The sequence below is a fragment of the Ixodes scapularis genome, unplaced genomic scaffold (genome assembly GCF_016920785.2).
Source record: "Ixodes scapularis isolate PalLabHiFi unplaced genomic scaffold, ASM1692078v2 PGA_scaffold1__304_contigs__length_218370807, whole genome shotgun sequence".
Taxonomy (NCBI): Eukaryota; Metazoa; Arthropoda; class Arachnida; order Ixodida; family Ixodidae; genus Ixodes; species Ixodes scapularis.
In genome coordinates, this window is record NW_024609846.1 from 144672890 (window position 1) to 144697455 (window position 24566).

Genomic DNA, 24566 nt, shown 5'->3' on the forward strand with positions numbered 1-24566 from the left:
TATCAACGCTAATCAAAATTAACAACGCCTGCCGCGCGCGTTCCGCTGCTCATACAAACAACAACAAACAATCAGGGTATTTTGCTGCAGAAAGTTACTTCCGCCAGTTTTAGCGAAATGCGGAGCTCAACTGGCTCAACCCCTGCTGAACCGACGTTATTCAAGGTATTGAATTTGGCGTAAGGGTAGTGTGTTTGGGGTATGCGAAAAAGACTACGGTATTGACTATGGCGTACGCCGAAATGACTACGGTATTGATTTTGGCGTACGCCATAACCAGGCCATAACCACTACCGTAGTCGAAGCAGAGGGGTAGTGAGATCGGCGTCCTACACCGGCGTCGATCGCGAACCGCCAGAGCCGCCAAATACCTCTCGTACATCTCCAAGAACACCAAGAACAGGAGGTATTCATAAAGGTGAGTGTTCACCGCACTTTAGTGCTTCAGTTCCGTTTGGAGTCGTTTGACGTAATTTAGTCCGGTGCGTCCGGGAACAAAGGCGCTACCAGAAATGGCGGGAATGGTCGGTCGGTGCTGAATGCTGATGCCATCCAAGCGGATTTGAATTGGGTTTCGTGCGCTCAACGTGTCGATTTGTTTCTTGAGCTGCCTTTACCAACCGCTCGCCCGAAATCGTTCGGTAGAACATGCGGACGTGACGGCTAGCAGAGCCCTCCGCAAAGGCTTAGGAGCGCGCTCACAATTTTGGAAGCTTCCGTATGACCGCAAGTGCTCAATAAGTCGCTATAGCAATGATTGCATGCCATCGACACAGACTTCGATCCAGTTTTTCAACGAGACAGGAAGGCCCAACGAAGCAAGCGTAGAATCTGATGCTTCGCCTGTCACTGTCTGCGCGGGAACACGCCGAGAGGCGCTTAAACGAGCTGCCAGGGCGTAATTAAAAAAAAAAAAAAAAAATCTAACGCAGGTCTGAACCACGCGAGGATCGTCTCGAAGCATGGTAGCCTCAACAGACGCTTGCCGCCACACGCGAGGAGAAAGCAGGAGGCCCGAAGTTTGAATGTGAAGGTAAAACGTGCTTTAATAATAATGATTTTTATCTGCACGTTCCTTTGTATGACTAAGGTGATCGTGCTGAGACACAATATAGCAGCGATTGCTCTCGAACAAAGGACAGGACAGCAGAAAGGCAATGAGAGGCAGGGAGATAACTGACCTCTCTGTTGTAAAACATTTTTCAGAGGAGGTGCGAAGAGCTGGCCCTCACTTTTTCAAGGCAGCCGCAGAACACTACGAGCCCCGAATCACTGCCGCGGCTGACTCACGCGGATGCTGTGCTGCACCCTGCACTGCACATGGTTCGAAGCACACTTCAGGGGACCAGTGCATGCCCCTGATGCATCGTCGCGGTATGTTTTGTACTGCTTTTCCTAGCGGTGCACTGAGCAGTCCAATCTTGAAGGGAGCACGCGAGTGCGTAGCCATTGCTCCATGCAGCAAGGACCGCAAGCACCCGCGGAAGCTTGGAGCACACGCAGTGACGCCAGCAGCCGTGCACGCTGGCGTCGTCTGCTACTGTACCGTCCTTTCGTTCGGTGCGCAGAAAAAAAAAGGAGTGACCGCTCTGTTAAAAGTCTGATGGTGAAGGCATCCTTTACAGAAGCACTGTATGGCTCTCTGCACGCTAGAATGGGGGCTGTCGTTGATGCTCGCAGAGGCGTCGCCCACAACTAAGCAGACGACCAAAGTCCTGAGCAGGTGACTAATCGTTTCATTGTTGTTCTTTGGTAGGGTAAGGTAGATAATGTGCTTCTACTCCCAGCTTTGTTTTTTTTTTTTTTTTTTATCACCATTTAGTATGTTACCATCAAAACAGCATCCTGGTGTTCACATAAATATGTGTTAACAATACCTATCGTCAAATATGTGACTCAAAGAGCCAGCTGCGGCCGAGGATATCTTTTAAGTGTTCTTTTTCTCACAAAGATCCCTGGCATCTGGCATTGACTTTTTAGGCACGTACCTTGAGTCCACAAAAACAATGTGCTTCAGCTAAATGGTATTCACACAAAATACATCCTGACAAGCTGCTTTCACTCTCGAGCCTCGAAGAAATTTTGCAGTTTGATTTGAACTATGTTGTAGGTTAAGGAGGTAGGGTCAGGGAAAAGAAGGTGGGAGAGGAGGAAGCGGGCACAATGCTGGTCAAACCCTCTCCCTTCGCCGGCGCTGCATCCATCTCGTCCTCTCCCACCTTCCTTTTTCTTCCCCTACCTTCTTGAGTTGTCACCGACCATATAAAAGGCATGCATTGATATCACTTGTTCGTTTTGTGGCCATGGCGCCAGCAAGGTTTGAGAAACGTATCCTGCTTCACAGGGATTCAGCACTCAACATGGAGAAACTATTGGCAGTGCTGCTGTAATGTCTTTGTCCTCGTCTTTTGCAGCGATCTAAAAAAGAGAAATATAATACTAGGAACACAGAGCAACGTCACGCGCCAGTACATAGTGTACTACGAAGGGCAGGTAAATTGACTGCGGAACACGATTTTCTCAATGTCCTCACGGTTCTTTCGGCCAAGTACATACAGATAAGACGATTACCATTAGAAATGTTGAACGCCAATCCGAAATGTTTTTTGGCGGTGTGCCGAGCAAAAGGACATTGCTGCAACAGAAAACATGTGCCATCCTCCGCCTTTGGTGCTTCTGTGTCTGCGCCGAGCTTCCGCAGCCACCAACAGTCAACGCTGCATGGACTGCCCGCCATGCTTTCATGCGTTCCATGTATGATTGGCACGGCATGTGGATGTGTCATGCAAGTGACATCAGCGCTGTTGGCAGTGCCATGCTGGTTGAGCTTTGCTAGGCTCTGACCATTGACAAGCTGTTTTATGCAATAATCGCTCGTGGAAGTCCCCAAACTGTTTTTAGCAATTCAAGTGTCAGATTTTTTTTAGCTATGGTTATACAGGTTTTCTTTTTTAACATTTACAGATTTCAAAGAAAAAGTGAAAGTTATGACAGTTATAAGTTATACGGCCAGGCGGACATTAGATTCATGGAAGAATGCAGCTAAAAGTCCGTGTAGATCATGTGTATCATGCTTCTCTACAGCGCAGCTACATACTTGCGTAGGACAACCCCCATGAAGTGGGGTGGGGGGGCTGCATGCGTGTGTTGGGAGCCCCTCTTGGTTTTACAACTCTACCCTGTTGTAAAATTTTAGATTTTAATGCGAACAAGTTGATAACAAAAAAGAACTTGGTCAACATTGATCTTACAACTAGAGATGTAAAAGGAACAAAAATAGAGAACAGCAAAATGTGGAAGAAGACATCTCGCTTCTTTCATTTTCATTTGACTAAGTGACATTGGTCGGCGACTAAGACTTTTAATCACAATAGTTATACACCACAGGTCCCGGGGATCATGGCATCGATGAGCTCGCTTTCGCCTTGTCCAAGGTAGCAGCGGAACACTACGGGCAGGCCCGGAGTCACCGCACCGGCTGGCTCACGGGCGTCGTCCTGTACTCTCCACGGCACTGCGTGTGGCTTAACCGGCCAAGCAGAGGGTCACTGCATGACCTTTATGAGGCGTCGCTAGCCATTGTAAGTATATTTTGGACGCTCGTGTCAGGGGATGTACTTTTGTGTTCTACAACAGAACATGTTTAGTGGCGGTTCAGTCTTGCCTATTCAGCCATTTCGAAACATAATTTTGTGGCGACTTGGCTTAGGTTTTCTGGCTCGGCCGTCTTTTGCACCAGTGTCTAGGCTCGGCGTAAGCCTCTTTGTTCTTTATTGTCAAGGCTAGTGTAATTTCTGCTACGCCGTCGAAGCAACTTCTGCATGCGAACAAGATGCAAGACGAAGCTACATGCTCGTGCTCAGTGCATGACCACATGTGAAAACTAATAGTGAGTTTGTTTCGCTGCACTCGTGCCCATGCGCAGCCACTCGCAACATGAAGTGAGTTTGTTTCGCCGCCGGCACTCCACACGTGCATGCGCTCGCTGCACCCTGAGAATTAAGTGTGTACCTGAATGCACTCCCGTCATGCATCACTTAGGCAGGGAACAAGAGCAGATGACTGGTTTGTCCACCATGCGGGACAGTAGAACTGCAGAAAAAGTGAATTTCTGCTAAAAAAATGACGTCCCACGAGCAACAAAATCGGACGTGAGCTTGAATTGTGTGTCTGCTATTCTATAAAGCAAGCAATCCACAACCTGTGCTTAATTTGCAAGTTTTCAGTCATTTTGTTGCCGTACAGACGTCCAAATACACCGGTGGATAAAGAAAGGTTTAGAACGAACATCAGCCACTGCGAGATATCTCTCACCATGTGTGCGGGGCTAAAGAGTTGGGACGTTAGTTGACAAAGCTTGCCCGGCAGAAACCTGCGACGCGTCCAATCGGGAGCCGAGAAAGCTAAACTGTTTTTACCCGAGGCTTGGATAAAATCACAGTGTTTAATAAGGAGCCATGGAATTTATTTTGGGTGGGATAAATTAATTTAGATTCGTATTTTGCTAATACAGTTGAACCTTTCAAGAACGAAATTCTCGCGGCAACGAAGAAATCTGGCGGCCCCACCGAACGTCCATAGGGTTCAATGCATTTGCACCCTCTCAACAGCAAAGAGTTTTTAAAAAGCAGTCCCGCATTAACGAAAGTTTGAGGTAGTGATCTGCCATAGAGTTATTCAATGTGTCTACCAAGTTGGCATTTTCAAATTCCCTGAGTTTTTCAGGTTTCCCCTGAGTACTTTTGTGAAATTCCCTGAGTGACACAGAACTTTGTTTTAGGTCAAGATGGGCGGTCACCATGTCGCTAGATGCTGTCACTCTCTAAAAAGCATGTCATAAAATAAAATAACAACACAATACAGTTTTGATGATAGCGAGTAACTTTTATTAGATTTAAAAAGAAAACAGAACGAAGTGGTTAGTAAAATTGATAGCGAATAAAGTATAAAAAAAGGTAAACTGAGGTTTACGTGACCCCCCCAGGTCTGGTCATGTGACCTCAGGGGGGGGGTGTCGAGACCTGACGGTGACGCCGCTCAAGCCGGAAACGGGAGCAATAACGGGGAAAGGAAAGGGTAAACAAACATAAGGCGTTCAAAGTGTGATTGCTCAACCCTTGTTGTCAAAACACTCCACCTGACAAAATCTTTTTTTTTTTGGGGGGGGGGGGGGGGGGGGGGGGGCTAAGGAGTCGCACAGTGACAGCGGTGTTTGGGAAAATGAGCGCACGCGACCGTTCCAACAGCGGGCACTCCCTGCCCTCCCCACGCGCGCAGGTGCCCTTCCCCTTGCTTTTGCCATCCTCCACTTCTTTTGTTTTTATTGGTTGCTTTTTTTAATTTTTATACAATTGCTTTTTCGCTGCGCATCCCCGCGTGCGCATTCCCGGGTGCGCGTATGCTGGCTTGGCGGTCTGCCAGCCCCGCAACCCGAGCTATGTGCTCCCGGCCGGCGCAATCCGACCTATAGGGAGAAGCGAAGAACCGCCTTAGCCTTAGTCTTCGTTCGCTACATCGAGTGTCCCCTCCATGGGAGTTATGGGCATTCGATACAGAAAAACAATGCAATTTTCTAGGGGATGTTTGGACTGTTTCATATAAACAATAATTCGAAATACGGGTGTGATATAACCGGGTTCGACAGTATGTTTGGCCGTCTCCCTTAATTTCCAGATACCTTCGTTCGTTTGGCACATATATCACCGATGCTAGAAAGCGCCGACGTCGTGTTCGCGCTGAGAGTGTCCGACAGTGCACATAAATACACGTGCGAAGCCGTTTTTGCACCATTTTTTTTTTCCCCCATAGAAATGCATTACCGGAAGTCAATTTTCGACTGGTTGCTGTCTGCTTCAACTTGCGTCGGCACACGAGCGCCACTTGAACCTCTAGCGTACATTATAATAACCCTATGTGATCTGCAACATTTTTTCGTCACATGAGCCAGTTTGGAACCCAGAATTACGAAAAGTGGAGCAGTACACTCGTCCGGCAAGTTGGGCACATGCGTTTCCAACAAGCATCAGCGTGGCCATTGCTGTTTACATTCGGTCAAAAAATAATAACAATAGCAACTAGATTCTTTTTTTTTTTTGGTTGGTGAAAACAGCGTTTTGCAAGCCCATCTGTTGGCAACTACCAAGGTATGTGACGTTTCACGTGACGACACCGCCCGCTGCTATTTCGCCGACACCGCAGTTGCTGACGAGCTAATGCTCTTCAGCAACTGACGGATTAGCTCCTCCCGCATCGAATACGCGGCAAAGAAGTTTGTCACATCGCGGCAATTTCAGGCGATCGATTAATTAGTTCTCTCAAATTTTTACTAAGAATTGTTTACAAATGTAAAATTGCTCGCTGAAAAGCGCATCACACATTATGCGCAATTGGGACCGAAAAATTAAACATACAAACGGTAGGAATTCATAGCAGGTGTATACCTAATTTTTTGGGATGCTAATTGTCACCGACTTACTAAATTTAAGGCTTCGGTCGCGAGGGGGTCTCGCATGCTTCACGTCGATCGAGTGAACAAGCAGGGATTTCATTGAGACGACTCTGGAAGCCAGCCACCGTCAATGCCAGTTGTTTTGAGGAAATGTTTGTTTACTGGTTTAAAAAGACCAAAAATGAATCAACTTGGGACTAATAAGAAATCAGCACTTACAAAACACATCGGAACCACCAAGATACACGGAGTCGCTTTCACTGAAGTGTTTACTACACAGGTTAGAGATTCCCGAATTTCGCTTTCCTATTTTCAATTTAATGAGACATTTCTTTCTCAGCTTAATTTTGTCTGAATAATAATAAAATAAATACACCCTATTTGCCATGCTAGCTAGATGTTGTAGTGGGGTAAAGCGCTGGATATTCTATTTTAATCGTCCATCTTTTTGTACTGGGGTGGAGAACAGTACATCACCATCCCAGCATTTCGACACCTTAGTGCCAAAAGTGTTTGTTAGCATGACTACGCGTGGCACGGTTTCAAGTATAACTTCACCAAATAAAAACAATGCGCGAAATGGGCTTTGCTGCGCGATACAGCGCATAACGCTGACTGTCGAGCCGAAGGTTCCAAGATCTGCGCAGTCTGTCCCAGTGTGCCCTACCCGTGACGTCAAAAACGACGAGGATGATAGCTAGTTAGCGCATGCCGCCAAAGAGTTGTAAACTGCGGACGTTCCGTCCGGAGCTGTCTGTCTTCGATCCTGCTCATTCTGTATCATGTAGGGGAGAGTATGCCATCCTGCTGGCCTACTGTCGCACACTGCCAGTGTTAAACTTTCAGAACTCTATGAGCCGAGAAATTGATGGAGAGGGGGAGACGAGAGTGCAGGGACATCAGAACGCAGAGGCACCTAAACCTAGGTGCCTTTGTCTTCACTGCACTTGTCAAAGACGTTCGAGTGCGAGAGCCAAACGCCGGGGGCGGCCTTTGGCATTTGCATCCCAATACGTTCGACGAGTGCAGTGGAGACAAAGGCAGCCTTTGTTTCTGCTGCACTCGTCGAACACATTCGAATGCAGAACGCCGGTATCCAGCTTTGGGCTCTCGCATTCGAACGTCTTTGACGAGTGCAGTAAAGACAAAGGCACCTAGCTTTAGGTGTACCCACTAATCATTCGAACCAGAGCTCGGGTGTCCTGACATCCACACCTGCTCTCGTCCTCACTTTTCCCTCAGTTTCTTGGCAGATTTTAGGGGAAACTGTGTGGGTGGGGGAAGGGGGGGGGGGGGGGGGGGGACGGCCCCCCCTGAAGCCTTCGAGGTTAACTTTTTCTAAAAAAAAATGGACTTATGCCGGCTTTTGTTAGGAAGAAATTAAGTCTTTGACAACGTGACTAGTACACTCGGTTGGAAAACTGCTATAGAAGCCTCCTTTGAAAAAGTGGCTTCAATCCATATGAGAGAATCAAACTAAATGCAATCGCAATGCCACTGTTTCTCCCGCGGTGGCCACTCCGTGAACTACACTGCTGCACTGACTGGTTCCGTAGATTCTCGGAAGGGCCACTGGTGTCATCTCGCAGGGCCATCTTGGAGTAGCTATGCAAGGCAACTTTCATGTTTTGACTTGTTGCTAAAGAGTGGCACTGTTATCATATTTAGTTTGGTCTCGGTGGACGCCAGCAGTCCAGGTTCCAAGGTTGAGTTTCCTAGCTGAGTGTTTTAGTAACGTTGGTTTTTGGTGGCATAACAAATATTAGATAAACAAAACAGATCTTGCCCTGCATGTTAGGGTCAGATATTAGTTACTGTTCACCTGATCGACCCCTTTGTTCTCTGCATTCATCATAGGTTTCAAATCGTCCTGATTCATGGGCCAAGCCTTTCAAGACTGCACTCTTAGGCCCAGTCCTTTTTGGTGGATCGGATCTTGCCATCTTCCCCTCTCGTGGCTTCCTGTTGTACTTAAATAAATTGTCATATTTTTTTCTTATGGTGGTGCATACGTTTTGCCACACTTCACAAAAACAGTGTGGTGAATCCATGCCGCAGATTACTGTGAAACGTGCAGGAAGGGTAAACTCCGAAAAGGTTTATGGAAAGAAGATAGACATCCCCCATTATTTTTTTCTGGACACTCTAAGCGTGCTATCTACGCAGTATTTCTGCCTATCATGGCATCGGCTTTTGACCATTCACGCTTGCAAGGAAAGGCTATCAGCAAGAAGGGTTACGAAGTCTGTGTTCTGTTTGCATTTAATTACTGAAACAAGATTTATAGACTTTACCAAGTGTATTTTAACATAACTAAATGTTTAAACTTTAGATCTTTATTTTAAACTTTACCATTATTTTAAGAAGTTTTTGCTAGAGTAAATGTTTTCCATAAGTTTTTTTTTTTTTTTTCTTTTATATATCGGATAAAGGGATTACATTTGTTCTCCGAGTTTTTATAGAAGCCCCATCGCTATCACCATCACTATTTTGATTTTTCCAAGATGGCCGTTTTTGTTTCGCGAACGTTCTGCGAGGAGAGTTCGGCGACTTGCGTGACTTACGAACAGAACTGCCTAATTGGTATGTTAATTTTGGTGGCTACTTATCGCGGAATATCGTGGGTATCTTGTATTTGTACAAGAACTAGTATATAAGGTTCAGATTGTTCGTACAGAACGTTAGCTCGGCGGGTCTAGTCTCTTCTAAATTGCTTGGTTGCCTTTTGTCCACGTTTATTTCCCTCCCAAACCCATCACACACTGGTTCATTTTCTGTTTCCAGTACCTACAATTGAGTAAATTGTTTTAGAGGAGGGGATGCCCAGCTTCAGCAGCTTCAATGTGCGAGGAACACTCCAGCCCCCTCAACAAAGCTGGAGGTGCGGATAGAGTTGAGATTTTAACTGACTAATGAATGCTGCATCGGATGTTATGCAGTAGTAAGTCATGACATTTTTGTATTTATGTCGTGCATCGGCCGTAAAGCGAAACTTACATTGCGTAGGTTACATAGGACGTAACTAACTTTTATTTTGGGTTCTGTTTGTCATAGCTTTAATTTTCATATTAGGTTACGTCGGACCAAACTTTATTTTTCATATTGGGTACCTTAGATGTAACTCGAAATCTTGGGGTAAGGTTACGCTAGACACTGCGTTGAAAGATGCACTTTTATTTTTTTTAAAAGTATTCTTCAACTTACGGCAGTGGCGAATAGCACTTGTGTTGATGAGATGTTTTGATTCCGCATGTCCGGAAAGTTGCCGGGGCAGCTGTCGACTATCTATATAGGACGGTAATGTTGCAGGTACAAAAGTGAATAATACACCGTGTTGAATATTTATTTATTGGTCTTTTTCGGCAGTGCCGCTTGTGCCTGGACAATGGAAGATGATGCAAAGGCCAAAAGAAAGCTACTCTGCATCTGCACTCTGAATAATGTGATGTCTCGGTAGCTACACATGCTTTGTTAAAGGGAAGTTTATTTCGCCACTTGCTAGGCATCATTGAGGTGATTTGGCTGTGTGCCTTTATTTTATGCTAATAGAATGTACTGCACTTACAACTGCTTGTAGGTGCAGCCTACAACAATCAGTTGCAAAGGAGCACCGTTTAGTGAATCCATTCGATTAACATAAGCAAGTCTGGAAGATGCTAAAGACTAGAGCATGATGCACTGAGGCATGTTGACCTATGCTTGAGCACCCACTCTCCTTTCTTGGGCTGTAAACCAGGCAAAATGTAAAATTATTCTTGCGAAAACAGCAAGGATGTGGCATGCATAAAAACTTGTCGATCATGCTCTGAATATGCTGGCCGCCCAAGCGAGCGACTCACTGACTGACTGGCTCGGCTTTGCCATCAGCCAAGGCAGGACAAGCAAATGCTAGAGCAAGCAGTCAAGTTCGGTGAATTTTGTTTTTCTAAAAACAAATTTGCTAAAAGGAGATTCGTTGCCATTTCCTCTAAACGGAGTGTCTTCTTGAAAGAATTCAATAAAAAAGGGGGTTTCAAAACTTGTGCTTGGAAAAATAGATGCCTCTGCTCGGGCCGTACACATCAACTTTCTTAGATCTGTCGGTTGACAAGCTCCATAGAAGAGCAGCAGTAAAAAAAAAAAAAAAATTGAGACGTTTACAATTCTTTGTAACATGAAATTAGAGCGCAGCGCTTGAGTAGGAGGAGGGGAGGTTATGCCTGTCCTATCCCTCCATACCCTCTCCTCCCCCTCCCATTTAGCAGGCAATTTTCGCTAAATTTCCTGCTAAATTTAGCAAGAATTTCCCCGCTAAATTTAGCGGTTTAAGTTTCCTCTCTAAATCTTGTGGGGAAATTGATGTCACACAACCTCAACACCAATTCAGTTTCCCCGCTATATTTAGCGGGGAAACTGAATTGGTGTTGAGGAAACAACCCTGCTAAATGGCACATGACTTCATGCCACGTCACTCACAAACAAATTCAGTTCCTCAGCTAGATTTAGCAGAAAAATTGACATTGCGTGACCTCAACACAAATTCAATTTCTCACTAAATTCAGCAAGGTGATCATGCAGACGGCGACGCAATGAAGCGTGGAAATGGGCACCTAAGAGCTGCACTCTAAACCAGTTTTTCTCTGTTGCCGGTGCACAAGCAGGTAAGGGCGGATAGCATTCCTAGTGCCAATTCCTTTGCGGTCAACGAAAAACGCTTTTTGAACAACGCTCTTTCTGTTTTAAGTATTGTGCAGGCCTTAAGTTTACTATAAGAACAACAACAACAACAGCAACAAAAAAAAAATCACTTTCCACTGCAGGTAATGTGCATCCAACGTTCCACTGGATCTGTCCAAAGGGCAGGCTGATACTGCGGCAGACGCCACTGAGCGGACACACTGCAAAAAGGCGTCGGGCGTTTTCCGAAGTTTGTCAACTGACCTAGATCTGAGAACGTTGGTACATGTATTGCTACCGTTGCCAAGCAGGACTGGAGATTGTTAGAGTGTGAACAATGTTCACACTTTGGTCAATGCAAGCACATCTTTTTTTTTTAGTAATATTGACTAACAAGATTGCAGCAATCAAACAAGTTAACACCGAAATGTTAAAAGCAATAAAGAAATTAAAGCCCGGCTGTTCTGCGAGTGCAGATTTTATATCTTGCTTTATTTTAAGGGCTGCACTGATTTGTTTGCCCCTTCATTAAAGGGGCCCTGCAACCATATTTAAGCGTGTACCTTTTTTGCGGTTTCCACGTCTCTTGGCGTTCAGGCAAGCCAGCGGGCACGGAGAAAGTAACTAAATGTCAGTGCGTCATATTTTAACCGGCCGACGCAGAAACCTCCTTTACCTATGGGGGCGACCCGCATTGCTGAAAGCGCGCGAAATGCGACGTCTTTGGTCCTGGGCTTACTAGTGGTCGGAGCCGCTAAAAGCTAAAAGAACCGTTTCAATTATTTGTGAAAGTAGTTTTTGTTCAGTATTTTAGACCAGAAAAGAAACAAATGCAGTTTATAAAGTACAGAAACAAGAAACGACCCTTCGACATACCCGCCACCCAAGCGGTGGAAAAGGCGGCGCATACTAGAAAGGTGTAGTGGGATCAGGCAATGACGAGGGCAAGCGTAGAAAGGTCTCGGGTGTATGCGGCGGCGTTGCAGTCGAAAATCTGATCGGTTCCGAGCATTTCAAAGGCCTTCGGCGAGCAGCTTTGGCTTGCGGTTTGGCCCTTTGGCGGTATGGCAGTGCGAAGTGGCTCCCGTTCTGAACTGATCTTTACCCCGTGTTTGCTGTCGTTTGTGACCAATGAAGTGTCATGCCGAATTAGTGTTTAATCGTGCAGCAAATGCAATGCGAGCCCCCCTGGCTGCCCGCTTCATACAGCCTTTCCAGAACATGCTATATGGCGCCCTCTCGAGCTGTTGACACGGAGCGCTTGCTGAGCTCACTTAGCCCTCTTCTAGTTCATGGCCACTCGAGCGACCAAGGACGTCATGAAAAAGGTTATGTTTTGCTTGTTCTTGTAATTTTAATTTGCCTATAACTTTTAAAATAAAGCGAAATTCGAGAAAAGAAAAGTTTAATTAAGTTGCACTGACTACGTTCAGTGCGCTCAGGTTCGGTGCAAATGAAAAACCAGTCAAAAAGCCCTTGCAGGGCCCCTTTAAAGCATGCATTTCATCTCCGAGAAGTTGTGATTTTTCATTGTTGTGGAAGAGGTCTCATAGCACCAGTGAAGGACGATGGTGATATATCTAGGGTAGACAGTCACTGCCTGGGTCTTTAATATAAGCTTTGAAAGAGTCTATAGTCAGTTGCAACCTAAGAACGAAGGGCGAGGGTAAGACGGGTTGGGGAGGAGGAAGCAGGCGGAACACTAAAGAGAGAAGGAGGTTTCCCCCTCTCTTCTCCAGCGTTCCGTCTGCTTCCTCCTCCCCGGCCCATCTTACCCTTGCCCTTAGGTTGCAACGGACTATAGATAGTTGTACACAGACATGGGTCTCTTTACTCCAGTTAAAAACAGCACCATTCAATGGAATTTTTTTAGGTTGTCAGTAGAAATGTTTTTGTAAACTTGAATACAAGGCACCATCCGTTTTTCTCACTGAAGCAAGTTGATATTTTTTCTTTCTATTGATAACTAGCTTCTGACAAGATCAATTACAAATTGCTTTTGTAAAAACCTTTATTGTATGGTGTAGCACTGCCACTTTTAAAATGGTTTAATGACTAAGTCCCTCACAAGATGAGAATGGCTATGAGAAGCCTCAGTTGCCCTGCCTCCAGCAAGAGAGCTTCCTACCTTCGGCAACGCGTAGAGGCGGGACATTTGTAAGACACACCCAGCCGTTCGCATTCCATTCAGCAATGCTTAGGCATCTTGCAAACCTCAAGAATGCACGCACAGCCAAAGCATGAGGAAAGGCGATGAGTGCTCGCTGGAGGCTGAGCTATAAGACATGCCCTGCATTTCTCATCTTCCCTGCGATTATTAGCACCGAGATGTTCTGGTGATATCCTATTTCGCTCGCAACATCACGGGCGGTTTGATACTTCAACCCTATGTTCCAGGTGAGAAAAAAAAAAAGTGCCTTTCATGGAAGGCTTGTCAAAATAATAGGCGCCACAGAGTAACGGCCATCTGCGTTCAGTCCTTATTTAGAACCCTATGTTCATGTTCTGTGGCCGCATTGAAAAGTACTGCAAGAGAGCCCAAGTGTGCTCCTGATCTCGCCCCACCAGTCTCCTCCTGCACAATAAATTGACTGCTACGGTCACCAAATGTCAATAGATGCACATTCGAACGCAGCAACTGAAGCCAGCTACAAACACAGTATCTTTCAAAGTATCTTTGAAAGATATCTTTGTATCAAAGCTACAGACACAGTATCTTTCCAAACAGACTGCAGGTCACCCCTCACTTGGGCGAGGGGGGTGACTCGTGTGGTCTGCTTCTGCGGTCTCCAAAAATATTTTCGTAAACAACTCCCACATCTACCTACAGTAAAATAAGCAATATTCAAAACTTAAAAAAAAAAAAAAAAAAAAAAAAAGCCGTTTACGACTTCCTGTAACGCCGGATTAGAGCGCAGCTCTTGAGGAGGAGGATGAAAGGATACGGAGGGATGGGTGACGCCCTGAGGGCCCCCTCGCTTTCGCGCTGCGGGACAGTCCCAGACACGAAGCTTTGAGGTTCTCCGGCGCGGGCTGCGGCACCCCAACACATGTGTGCTGGGCTGTACATGTCTGTTTTTTCGTTCTTTTTTTTTTCCTCGGGCGCTTAAAAGCCGAAGTCCAAAGTCTACTCGTCGAACAGCGTTCACCCACACCTTCTCCAGTTTTTGGTCCGTTGGAAACTAGTGAAAAAGCACCTCCGTGTTGCACAGCGGGTTGTTTGAGCAGCCCACAGCGCTACAAGTTGTACTCGGCATCTTTTGAGGAACAGCTGGGCAGTCTTGGGCGCACCAAGTTGCTCGCTAAAACGAGTCTTGGAGTCCTCACAAGCAGATAAACAAAAGGCTATAGCGAAGCTACATGGGCTACAGATAAAATCAACGGCTAAACACGCCAATCACAAGCCGAAGTACCGGTGGTAGCGGCTCGAAGAAACGCACTCCGCGCAACGCCCGGGCCGGAGGAAAAGAGAACGATACTGACGTCACGGCGCAATGTTGCTTTAGCGATCGCCAACCCGCTGGCCGCCCGCTAAGAAGCAGCGGCTTGCGGCAGGTCACATTTTTATTATCGGCATTAGTTGAGAATGCGGCGTCCCACGGACGTAATATTTTGGCTGAGGTCGTATTTTGTGTGTCTACAACGATACCAGTAATTTATTTCATTTTGAGTTTTGGCCGGAGTTGCCCTTTAAGTTGGTCAGAGTATCTGACTGCAAAGGGTTAATAATCCATTTTTAATCGACATAGAGGCGAACTAACTAGCCACTCGGTGCTTTGACGTAGCGCGTCGTCTGCTCGATCCTACCAGCACCGCTACAGGAAGGCGTCCGCGAGATGAAACCACCAAAACATCTCGTCGCCAATGGTGACACAGTGGTCGAGTCTAACATGTGAGCTAGGGCCGGCTCACGTGCTTTGGGTACCACGGATGTGTCGCACTGAAAATGCGGAAAGCTTTTGAGGGAAAGGAAGTACAAAATAGTCCGTCATGTTTTCGAATTTTCGTACCGAAAAGCAGACTTTTGACTCTCGGCCCACTGAACAATATGTTACAGTTGAACCCCGTTGTCACAGGGTTCTTTGTGGTTAATAATTGACAAAATACAATGTCCTTCGTTTTTCATGAAAACTTGTATTTACAAAAAAAAATCAAAGGGTTCATATGCTTATACAAAAAAAGAAAACTTAGTTAAAGAAAGGAAAACGCATCAGTCACCATGTCTTTGAGTCCCTGTGCAGCAGTGTGTCTTGTGCTGTCGTTGTCGGCCCACGGTTGTGGCTGGAAGTCAGGAGCGGGAGCGGTTGGCTTCCGTCGGCGGCCCCAGAGTTACCGCACCAAGCGCTCCCGCTGTAGGAAGCCGGGGGCAGCGTAGGTTTCTATTCGCTGCCCTCGCTGGAACAGGCTGCTGGTCAGACAGTAGGAGGCCGCCGATTGCCCTGGCCGATCGTGTCGTTCCGCTCTCTGCACAATCTCCCGGCCAGTCCTTTTCACGCCCTCTGAGCACGCACTCCAAAATCTCTCTTCTTCGTTTCTCCCTCCAGGCCGATCCATGGGTTGACTTGCACTTCTTTTCCACATTAAGTCACATCATCACACCCGTAATAACCAAACCGCGGGGGAAGGAAACGTTTCTCGTTCTCGCAAGAATTTCGCTGCTGCAGAAATGGACAACTAAGCACACCTATTACTTTTCATGATGCTGTCCTTGGATTTCAGAATCGTAGAAAGCGAGAAGCAAAGGATACTGAACTCCTCTGTAATATCAGACTTCTTTCTGGCTTTGGCAGTGATCGCAGAGTTCTTCTGAAGTGCAAAAAACTTAAACTTTTTAATGGGAGGCGGCATCTTTCCGACAGGCCAAACAAAAGGTAGTAAACAAGGCGCGAGCGATCTCGGCGTGCACGCGGCGGACGGCGAAATAGCAGCAGGCGGTGTCGTCACGTACCTAGGTAGTTGCCAACAGATGGGCTAGCAAAACGCTGTTTTCACCAACCCCCAAAAAAAAGCATACCGTAAAGTTCCGAAAGAACGCCCACCCAAAATTAAGAGATAAATGGTGAAAAACATGGGGTGGGCGAAGTTTCGGGCCAAGGGCCAAAAACTACAAAAAAAATGGCTGCATTTGACAGATCAGCGGTGCATACGCATTTATTGCTCACTCGTCATCGCTAAATCCATCGAACGACTCATCGCTGTCGCTGTCAAAGACGAGTTGCACTACTTCGTCCACTATGCTCTCCCGAGCTTCGGGCCCCATCGCTGGTTCGTCGCTTACAGAGGCCAGGCGGTGGTTCAACTCCCCGTCTTCTGAGCCGTCGAGGCGTGTTGAGATGCCGCAGCGCTTGAACGACGTCAGGACGGCCTCCTCCGATAGAGATGCCCAAGCCTCGGACACGAAGCTGACGACATCCTGACGCGACGGCTTCTTGAGGTTCCCTTTGGCGGTGACAGCCCCTTCCCGCAAGAAGGAGGACCAACGATTCCTGAGAGCATCTTTGAAGGGCTTCATCCAGCACACGTCTGCTGGCTGGAGAATAGACGTGCACCCGCCAGGAATGAAGACAACGTCGGTTTCCTTCCCGTCGAGGGCCTCCCGCGCTGCCTCTGTCTTGTGAATGGGCGCCTGGTCCAAGACGAGCAGCCGCCTCACGTCGTCTTTGTTGGCACCCCACACCCTCCGCACCCATTCGAGGAAGACCGGCGTAGTCATCCATCCGTTTCTTGAACAGGTCACTCTCACATTTTCTGAAAGGAGCCGAGATTCGGTTTCATTCCAAACTCCGGCAAAGCCAACCACCAACAACCGGAGCAGCCGCAAACACGAAAGCATCGCCGCATCGCTGCGTAGTATTGACGGTATTGATGAAAAAACAAAACTTGTGACGAACCCATGCAGCGCCCTCTACTAGAAATGCACAAATACATGTGGAAGGCGCTTTTTATATCGTTCACAAAACAACGCTGTCCTAAAACTTTTTTTTTTTTTTTATGCGAAAGGCGTGAGTGCATGTTTTCAACTTATTTTTATGCTGAAATTTGTTTGGGCAAACCAGAAGTAACATTGGCCGCACGCGGAAATTGAGACAATACCTGGGATTTGAAGTGCGAACAGTGCCCTTGGCGGGATCCGGCCCATCGGTTCCTTGAGCACGATGAGAGCCGGGAGTTTGATGCCCGCAGCTGTTGCACAGAGTGCAACCGTCAGTCCACGACGCGCACAGCCTGTGTTCACGATGCGGATGCTTGATTCGCCGGCAACGTTGTTTGTCCGCTTGGCTGGGCAGTCCATGCGTACCATGGTTTGGTCCATGTTGGCTATACTAAAGTTGGAGTAACTGTGCTCCAGGCGCAGGCTTCCCACAGCCCTCCGGAAGACGGAGATTGCGTCAGCGTAGTCAGCCGGCAGCTTCTGACTCTCGTTCGTCCCCACTCGCATCGACACATTGAAGCGGGCTTTCCAGCGGGCCAGGTAGTGGTTCGAAGCTTCGAAGTTGCCCAGGTTCATCTGAACCGCCAACTTGCGTGCGTGCTCTTGAAGGACGCGGTTGCTCACCGCTCGCCCCGCCGCCCGCTCGGTATCCAAGAAGTCCATGAGTGCTTCATCGAGCTCTTCGCTGAAGACCGGCCGTCCGTTGTTGATGGCTCTCTTGAATTTGTTTTTGCCGTGGCACTGCTGCAGAAGGGACTGGTAGTTGGTGCTCCATTCGCGAACACGTTTCCTGTCCAGCTCAAAATGTCTTGCAGTTTTGCTTACGTTGTCTCCATTCTTCTTGTGCCACTGGACAACTTCCACCTTTCTCTGGATGGTGTAGCTATTCCTCATGGTCGATGCTGGAAGCGAGGGCAGGTGAACAGCTGCGGGGCACGCAGAGGAATGACTGTCTACTAGTGTGGAGTTTGTTTGCTTGAGCTGTTTCTTCTTTTCCTTTGTACCCGGACGTCTTGAATGATTCACTTCTAGTTCGCCCTTATCTTATCAATCTAACCGGAAAAGATCTTCTCTTTTGTTAGAAATCGGGTCACTGGCGGTGTTTGCGGACGAGTCATCGGTTTTTCCAGAGGTATGTTCGCGGCGGGGGCTTCCCGGGCTTTCGAATGCGTCGAAGCTACTGCGATTTTTAGGGGGTGGGCGATGTTTGGGAACTTTATTAAAATATATATTTCGTCCAAAAAGGTGGGTGGGCGAGGTTTCGGGCGGGGGCGTTCTCTCGGAACTTTACGGTATAGTTGCCATTGTCATCATTATTTGACCGAATGTAAACAGCAATGGCCGCGCCGATGCTTGTCGGAAACGTATGTGCCCAACTTGTCGGACGAGTGTACTGCTCCATTTTTCACAATTCTGGGTTCCAAACTGGCTCATTTGACGAAAAAATGTTGCAGATCGCGTAGGGTTATTGTAATGTACGCTAGAGGTTCAAGTGGTGCTAGTGTGCCGACGCAAGTTGAAGCAGACAGCAACCAGTCGAAAATTGACTTCCGGTAATGCATTTCTATGGGGAAAAAAAAAACGGTGCAAAAACGGCTTCGCACGTGTATTTATGTGCACTGTCGGACACTCTCAGCGCGAACACAACGTCGGCGCTTTCTAGCATCGGGGATATACGTGCCAAACGAACGAAGGTATCTGGAAATTAAGGGAGACGGCCAAACATACTGTTGAACCCGGTTATATCACACCCGTATATCGAATTATTGTTTATATGAAACAGTCCAAACATCCCCTAGAAAATTGCATTGTTTTTCTGTATCGAATGCCCATAACTCCCATGGAGGGGACACTCGATGTAGCGAACGAAGGCCGTTCTTCGCTTCTCCCTATAGGTTGGATTGCGCCGGCAGGGAGCACACAGCTCGGGTTGCAAGGCTGGCAGACCGCCAACCCAGCATACGCGCACGCGGGGATGCGCAGCGAAAAAGCAATTGTATAAAAAATAAAAAAAGCAACCAATAAAAACAAAAGAAGTGGAGGATGGCAAAAGCAAGGGGAAGGGCACCTGCGCGCGTGGGGAGGGCAGGGAGTGCCCGCTGTTGGAACGGTCGCGTGCAAACACCGCTGTCACTGTGCGACTCCTTCACCCCAAAATAAAAAAAAAAAAAAAAAAAAAAAAAGATTTTGTTAGGTGGAGTGTTTTGACAACAAGGGTTGAGCAATCGCACTTTGAACGCCTTATGTTTGTTTACCCTTTCCTTTCCCTGTTATTGCTCCCGTTTCCGGCTTGAGCGGCGTCGCCGTCAGGTCTCGACACCCCCCCCCCCCCCCCCCCCCCCAGGTCACATGACCAGACCCGGGGGGGTCACGTAAACCTCAGTTTACCTTTTTTTATACTTTATTCGCTATCAATTTTACTAACCACTTCGTTCTGTTTTCTTTTTAAATCTAATAAAAGTTACTCGCTATCATCAAAACTGTATTGTGTTGTTATTTTATTTTATGACATGCTTTTTAGAGAGTGACAGCATGTGGCGACATGGTGTCCGCCCATCTTGACCTAAAACAAAGTTCTGTGTCACTCAGGGAATTTCACAAAAGTACTCAGAGGAAACCTGAAAAACTCAGGGAATTTGAAAATGCCAACTTGGTAGACACATTGAATAACTCTATGGCAGATCACTACCTCAAACTTTCGTTAATGCGGGACTGCTTTTTAAAACTCTTTGCTGTTGAGAGGGTGCAAATGCATTGAACCCTATGGACGTTCGCTGGGGCCGCCAGATTTCTTCGTTGCCGCGAGAATTTCGTTCTTGAAAGGTTCAACTGTATTAGCAAAATACGATTCTAAGTTAATTTATCCCACCCAAAATAAATTCCATGGCTCCTTTTTAAACACTGTGATTTTATCCAAGCCTCGGGTAAAAACAGTTTAGCTTTCTCGGCTCCCGATTGGACGCGTCGCAGGTTTCTGCCGGGCAAGCTTTGTCAACTAACGTCCCAACTCTTTAGCCCCGCACGGATGGTGAGAGATATCTCGCGGTGGCTGATGTTCGTTCTGAACCTTTCTTTATCCACCGGTGTATATGGACGTCTGTACAGCAACAAAATGACTGAAAACTTGCAAGTTAAGCACAGGTTGTGGATTGCTTGCTTTATAGAATAGCAGACACACAATTCAAGCTTGTGTCCGATTTTGTTGCTCGTGGGACGTCATTTTTTTAGCAGAAAGTTCACTTTTTCTGCAGTTCTACTGTCCCGCATGGTGGACAAACCAGTCATCTGCTCTTGTTCCCTGCCTAAGTGATGCATGACGGGAGTGCATTCAGGTACACACTTAATTCTCAGGGCGCAGCGAGCGCACGCACGTGTGGAGTGCCGGCGGCGAAACAAACTCACTTCATGTTGCGAGTGGGTGCGCATGGGCACGATTGCAGCGAAACAAACTCTCTATTAGTTTTCACATGTGGTCATGCACTGTGCACGAGCATGTAGCTTCGTCTTGCATCTTGTTCGCATGCAGAAGTTGCTTCGACGGCGTAGCAGAAATTACACTAGCCTTGACAATAAAGAACAAAGAGGCTTACGCCGAGCCTAGACACTGGTGCAAAAGACGGCCGAGCCAGAAAACCTAAGCCAAGTCGCCACAAATTTATGTTTCGAAATGGCTGAATTGGCAAGACTGAACCGCCACCAAACATGTTCTGTTGTAGAACACAAAAGTACATCCCCTGACACGAGCGTCCAAAATATACTTACAATGGCTAGCGACGCCTCATAAAGGTCATGCAGTGACCCTCTGCTTGGCCGGTTAAGCCACACGCAGTGCCGTGCAGAGTACAGGACGACGCCCGTGAGCCAGCCGGTGCGGTGACTCCGGGCCTGCCCGTAGTGTTCCGCTGCTACCTTGGACAAGGCGAAAGCGAGCTCATCGATGCCATGATCCCCGGGACCTGTGGTGTATAACTATTGTGATTAAAAGTCTTACAGTCGCCGACCGATGTCACTTAGTCAAATGAAAATGAAAGAAGCGAGATGTCTTCTTCCACATTTTGCTGTTCTCTATTTTTGTTCCTTTTACATCTCTAGTTGTAAGATCAATGTTGACCAAGTTCTTTTTTGTTATCAACTTGTTCGCATTAAAATCTAAAATTTTACAACAGGGTAGAGTTGTAAAACCAAGAGGGGCTACCCAACACACGCATGCAGCCCCCCCACCCCACTTCATGGGGGTGGTCCTACGCAAGTATGTAGCTGCGCTGCAGAGAAGCATGATACACATGATCTACACGGACTTTTAGCTGCATTCTTCCATGAATCTAATGTCCGCCTGGCCGTATAACTTATAACTGTCATAACTTTCACTTTTTCTTTGAAATCTGTAAATGTTAAAAAAGAAAACCTGTATAACCATAGCTAAAAAAAATCTGACACTTGAATTGCTAAAAACAGTTTGGGGACTTCCAAGAGCGATTATTGCATAAAACAGCTTGTCAATGGTCAGAGCCTAGCAAAGCTCAACCAGCATGGCACTGCCAACAGCGCTGATGTCACTTGCATGACACATCCACATGCCGTGCCAATCATACATGGAACGCATGAAAGCATGGCGGGCAGTCCATGCAGCGTTGACTGTTGGTGGCTGCGGAAGCTCGGCGCAGACACAGAAGCACCAAAGGCGGAGGATGGCACATGTTTTCTGTTGCAGCAATGTCCTTTTGCTCGGCACACCGCCAAAAAACATTTCGGATTGGCGTTCAACATTTCTAATGGTAATCGTCTTATCTGTATGTACTTGGCCGAAAGAACCGTGAGGACATTGAGAAAATCGTGTTCCGCAGTCAATTTACCTGCCCTTCGTAGTACACTATGTACTGGCGCGTGACGTTGCTCTGTGTTCCTAGTATTATATTTCTCTTTTTTAGATCGCTGCAAAAGACGAGGACAAAGACATTACAGCAGCACTGCCAATAGTTTCTCCATGTTGAGTGCTGAATTCCTGTGAAGCAGGATACGTTTCTCAAACCTTGCTGGCGCCATGGCCACAAAACGAACAAGTGATATCAATGCATGCCTTTTATATGGTCGGTGACAACTCAAGAAGGTAGGGGAAGAAAAAGGAAGGTGGGAGAGGACGAGATGGATGCAACGCCGGCGAAGGGAGAGGGTTTGACCAGCATTGTGCCCGCTTCCTCCTCTCCCACCTTCTTTTCCCTGACCCTACCTCCTTAACCTGCAACATAGTTCAAATCAAACTGCAAAATTTCTTCGAGGCTCGAGAGTGAAAGCAGCTTGTCAGGATGTATTTTGTGTGAATACCATTTAGCTGAAGCACATTGTTTTTGTGGACTCAAGGTATGTGGCTAAAAAGTCAATGCCAGATGCCAGGGATCTTTGTGAGAAAAAGAACACTTAAAAGATATCCTCGGCCGCAGTTGGCTCTTTGAGTCACATATTTGACGATAGGTATTGTTAACACATATTTATGTGAACACCAGGATGCTGTTTTGATGGTAACATACTAAATGGTGATAAAAAACAAAAAAAAAAACAAAGCTGGGAGTAGAAGCACATTATCTACCTTACCCTACCAAAGAACAACAATGAAACGATTAGTCACCTGCTCAGGACTTTGGTCGTCTGCTTAGTTGTGGGCGACGCCTCTGCGAGCATCAACGACAGCCCCCATTCTAGCGTGCAGAGAGCCATACAGTGCTTCTGTAAAGGATGCCTTCACCATCAGACTTTTAACAGAGCGGTCACTCCTTTTTTTTTCTGCGCACCGAACGAAAGGACGGTACAGTAGCAGACGACGCCAGCGTGCACGGCTGCTGGCGTCACTGCGTGTGCTCCAAGCTTCCGCGGGTGCTTGCGGTCCTTGCTGCATGGAGCACTGGCTACGCACTCGCGTGCTCCCTTCAAGATTGGACTGCTCAGTGCACCGCTAGGAAAAGCAGTACAAAACATACCGCGACGATGCATCAGGGGCATGCACTGGTCCCCTGAAGTGTGCTTCGAACCATGTGCAGTGCAGGGTGCAGCACAGCATCCGCGTGAGTCAGCCGCGGCAGTGATTCGGGGCTCGTAGTGTTCTGCGGCTGCCTTGAAAAAGTGAGGGCCAGCTCTTCGCACCTCCTCTGAAAAATGTTTTACAACAGAGAGGTCAGTTATCTCCCTGCCTCTCATTGCCTTTCTGCTGTCCTGTCCTTTGTTCGAGAGCAATCGCTGCTATATTGTGTCTCAGCACGATCACCTTAGTCATACAAAGGAACGTGCAGATAAAAATCATTATTATTAAAGCACGTTTTACCTTCACATTCAAACTTCGGGCCTCCTGCTTTCTCCTCGCGTGTGGCGGCAAGCGTCTGTTGAGGCTACCATGCTTCGAGACGATCCTCGCGTGGTTCAGACCTGCGTTAGATTTTTTTTTTTTTTTTTTAATTACGCCCTGGCAGCTCGTTTAAGCGCCTCTCGGCGTGTTCCCGCGCAGACAGTGACAGGCGAAGCATCAGATTCTACGCTTGCTTCGTTGGGCCTTCCTGTCTCGTTGAAAAACTGGATCGAAGTCTGTGTCGATGGCATGCAATCATTGCTATAGCGACTTATTGAGCACTTGCGGTCATACGGAAGCTTCCAAAATTGTGAGCGCGCTCCTAAGCCTTTGCGGAGGGCTCTGCTAGCCGTCACGTCCGCATGTTCTACCGAACGATTTCGGGCGAGCGGTTGGTAAAGGCAGCTCAAGAAACAAATCGACACGTTGAGCGCACGAAACCCAATTCAAATCCGCTTGGATGGCATCAGCATTCAGCACCGACCGACCATTCCCGCCATTTCTGGTAGCGCCTTTGTTCCCGGACGCACCGGACTAAATTACGTCAAACGACTCCAAACGGAACTGAAGCACTAAAGTGCGGTGAACACTCACCTTTATGAATACCTCCTGTTCTTGGTGTTCTTGGAGATGTACGAGAGGTATTTGGCGGCTCTGGCGGTTCGCGATCGACGCCGGGACTCATCCGGCGAAGCTGAGTGCATACATTGTTTTTGTTGTCAACGGCTGCCACTGCGCACAGTCAACCTCGTTCCACTCGAGAACTTCAGCTGCTTCAGCTGGTTATCGACGGTTAATACGTCGCCACCCAACACCTGAACGTAGAACGAAAACAAAAACATTGCCCCCGCGGCCAAGGGCGCCAAGGCGGAACAGAACGGAACCGTACCAGCCAAAATTAAAGAATCAAGCAAGGAAAATAAAAAAAAAAAAAGTAAAAACAAACAAAAACAAGAAAAGTACCTTTTTATATATTTTTACTTTAAAACGTTATCTAAAAATCAACAAAATAACAAAACCGGAAGTGACGTCATTTTTTTTCAGCCAATCGGCGTTTCCAGTTTTACTGCCCCGAAACGCTTGTCTGGCTACGCCTTGGCCACCCACACAAGTCGCAACAGCCGCCACAGTCTTCCGGTCGCCTGTGGTTAAAGCGTTAAAGGCTCGTTCACACAGACCCGTTTTCACGAACAGTC

At 47.2% G+C, this 24566-nt stretch overlaps 3 protein-coding genes and 1 long non-coding RNA gene across 8 annotated transcripts; 2 read left to right on the forward strand and 2 right to left on the reverse strand.

Moving 5' to 3' along the window:
• The first annotated feature begins 340 nt into the window (after window positions 1–340).
• On the forward strand, window positions 341–8787 carry LOC120839732. The gene is made up of 4 exons (XM_040210097.3): window positions 341–418; window positions 1207–1374; window positions 3388–3581; window positions 8306–8787. The coding sequence occupies exons 2-4, from the start codon at window positions 1353–1355 to the stop codon at window positions 8759–8761; spliced, it is 672 nt and encodes a 223-aa protein (XP_040066031.1). The 5' UTR covers window positions 341–418; window positions 1207–1352; the 3' UTR covers window positions 8762–8787.
• Window positions 8788–8882: 95 nt separating this feature from the next.
• On the forward strand, window positions 8883–11214 carry LOC115314189. Of its 3 annotated transcripts, none has more exons than XR_003917491.4 (4): window positions 8883–9031; window positions 9233–9389; window positions 9815–9961; window positions 10990–11214. It is a non-coding gene; the product is annotated as an uncharacterized LOC115314189 (long non-coding RNA). The 3 variants fall into 3 exon arrangements; XR_006077810.1 differs by having other exon boundaries at window positions 9233–9329; XR_006077809.1 differs by lacking the exon at window positions 9815–9961.
• Window positions 11215–15215: 4001 nt separating this feature from the next.
• On the reverse strand, window positions 15216–19919 carry LOC121832848. The gene has a single exon (XM_042290964.1). It carries the CDS (start codon window positions 17928–17930, stop codon window positions 17121–17123), a length of 810 nt encoding a protein of 269 aa, XP_042146898.1. The 5' UTR covers window positions 17931–19919; the 3' UTR covers window positions 15216–17120.
• A 443-nt stretch (window positions 19920–20362) lies between these two features.
• Window positions 20363–24286, reverse strand: LOC115316564. Of its 3 annotated transcripts, XR_005715367.3 has the most exons (5): window positions 23965–24282; window positions 23350–23450; window positions 23009–23176; window positions 22660–22757; window positions 20862–20992 (listed from the first exon to the last, which is right to left on the reverse strand). XR_005715367.3 is itself a non-coding variant. In XM_040210094.3 (4 exons), exons 1-4 carry the CDS (start codon window positions 24053–24055, stop codon window positions 20634–20636), a joined length of 726 nt encoding a protein of 241 aa, XP_040066028.1. In that variant the 5' UTR covers window positions 24056–24286; the 3' UTR covers window positions 20363–20633. The 3 variants fall into 3 exon arrangements, 1 of the variants encoding a protein (XP_040066028.1); XM_040210094.3 differs by lacking the exon at window positions 22660–22757 and having other exon boundaries at window positions 20363–20992; window positions 23009–23183; window positions 23965–24286; XR_005715366.3 differs by having other exon boundaries at window positions 22660–23176; window positions 23965–24285.
• Between the last annotated feature and the right edge of the window lie 280 nt (window positions 24287–24566).